Below are 1,278 nucleotides of genomic sequence, written 5' to 3' on the forward strand. Positions count from 1 at the left end.
TCTCCGCAGCCCGGGAGGCTGGAGTCGGCCCCGGGGAGCCTTAGGGCACCTTCCAGGGCTGTGTGTGCCGTGTGCACGCGCGCGTGTGTGTGTGTGTGCGCGCGCGCGTGTCTCGCTCTCTCCTTCAGTCTGTGCCTCTGTGTGTGTGTGTGTGTGACAGAGCGAGAGAGCAAGAGGGAGAGAGAGAGAGAGGGGAGAGAGAGAGCAAGAGAGAGCGAGGGGAGAGCAAGAGAGAGAGCGAGCGAGGGCGAGAGCGAGCGAGCGAGCCGGGAGCCGAGCCGCCGCCGCCGCCGCCGCCGCTGCCCTTTGATCCCGACTTAGTGTTAGGGGCTCGGAGACACCGCGCGCGGCCATCCCCGCCGCGCACCGGCGCGCACTGACCGATCCCTCCCACCCCACGCGAGCCCCGGACACGCACACACTCACTCACACCTATGAGATCCGATTCCATTGAGGAATATTACGCTCGGGGGACAAGCCAGGTGCACGACCAAACAGAAAAAAATTAGAGAGAAAGAGAGAGAGGGGGAGCGAGAGAGAAGAAACCCGCTCCGGGCTTCAGGAAACAAGCTTCCATCCTCTTATTTTTTCACCTTTTTTTTTTCTATTTTTCGCACACATCGGAGAGAAGGGGGGACCCCCCCGCCCGCCCGCCCGCCCCCTGCCTCCCCGGCCCTGCCCGTGGCGGCCTCCGTGCCCCCACGGGGGTTTATTTGATCTCCCATTAACCGAGGAGGAGAATGTGAGGAAGGGGGAAAATGCCCCGGAGGAAGCAGGAGCAGCCCCAGCGCCTTCCCTCACGTAAGTCACCCCTTCCCCGCCGCGCCCGGCCCTGCCCGGCCCTGCCGCCCGGCCCCGCCGCAGCCCCGCCGTTGTTTGCGGCCTCAGTTTAGGGTTACAGAGGTGAAGCCGACAAAGACACAGCCCGGGTTACTCCTCGCCGAGGCAGCCATGTTGGTGATGATCAGCCCCGTGCCCTTTCCATTCGCTCGCTTTTTTCTTTCTTTCTCTCGCCCCCCCTCCCGCCCTCCCTCCCCCCTCCTCCTCCTCCTCCTCTTCTTCTTCTTTTTTTTCCTCCCCCTTCCTTGAGATCGGGCCTGCCCCCCTCCTCCCCCTCCCCACTCCGGGTGGCGGGGGAGGGGGCCGCGCGGACGCCGGCTTTATCGGGGTGTCTGTGTTGGGGGGGGTGGGAGAGGTGGCGAGCTGCCCACGAGAATTCCCGGCGGCTCCCCGCGCCCTGCGGGTGCGGGGCCGGGGCGCGCGGGGGGTCGGGGGCCG

General features: G+C 66.0%; 1 protein-coding gene across 1 annotated transcript in view; it reads left to right on the forward strand.

The window, feature by feature from the left end:
- The first annotated feature begins 758 nt into the window (after positions 1–758).
- Znf827 (zinc finger protein 827) overlaps positions 759–1,278 on the forward strand; it is a 146,190-nt gene continuing 145,670 nt past the window's right edge. Inside the window, exon 1 of the mRNA XM_013029498.1 lies at positions 759–801. Within this exon, the coding sequence (XP_012884952.1) occupies positions 759–801 (43 nt within the window). The remainder of the gene's footprint in view (positions 802–1,278) is intronic.

The sequence above is a fragment of the Dipodomys ordii genome, unplaced genomic scaffold (assembly GCF_000151885.1).
Source record: "Dipodomys ordii isolate 6190 unplaced genomic scaffold, Dord_2.0 Scaffold119, whole genome shotgun sequence".
Classification (NCBI taxonomy): Eukaryota; Metazoa; Chordata; class Mammalia; order Rodentia; family Heteromyidae; genus Dipodomys; species Dipodomys ordii.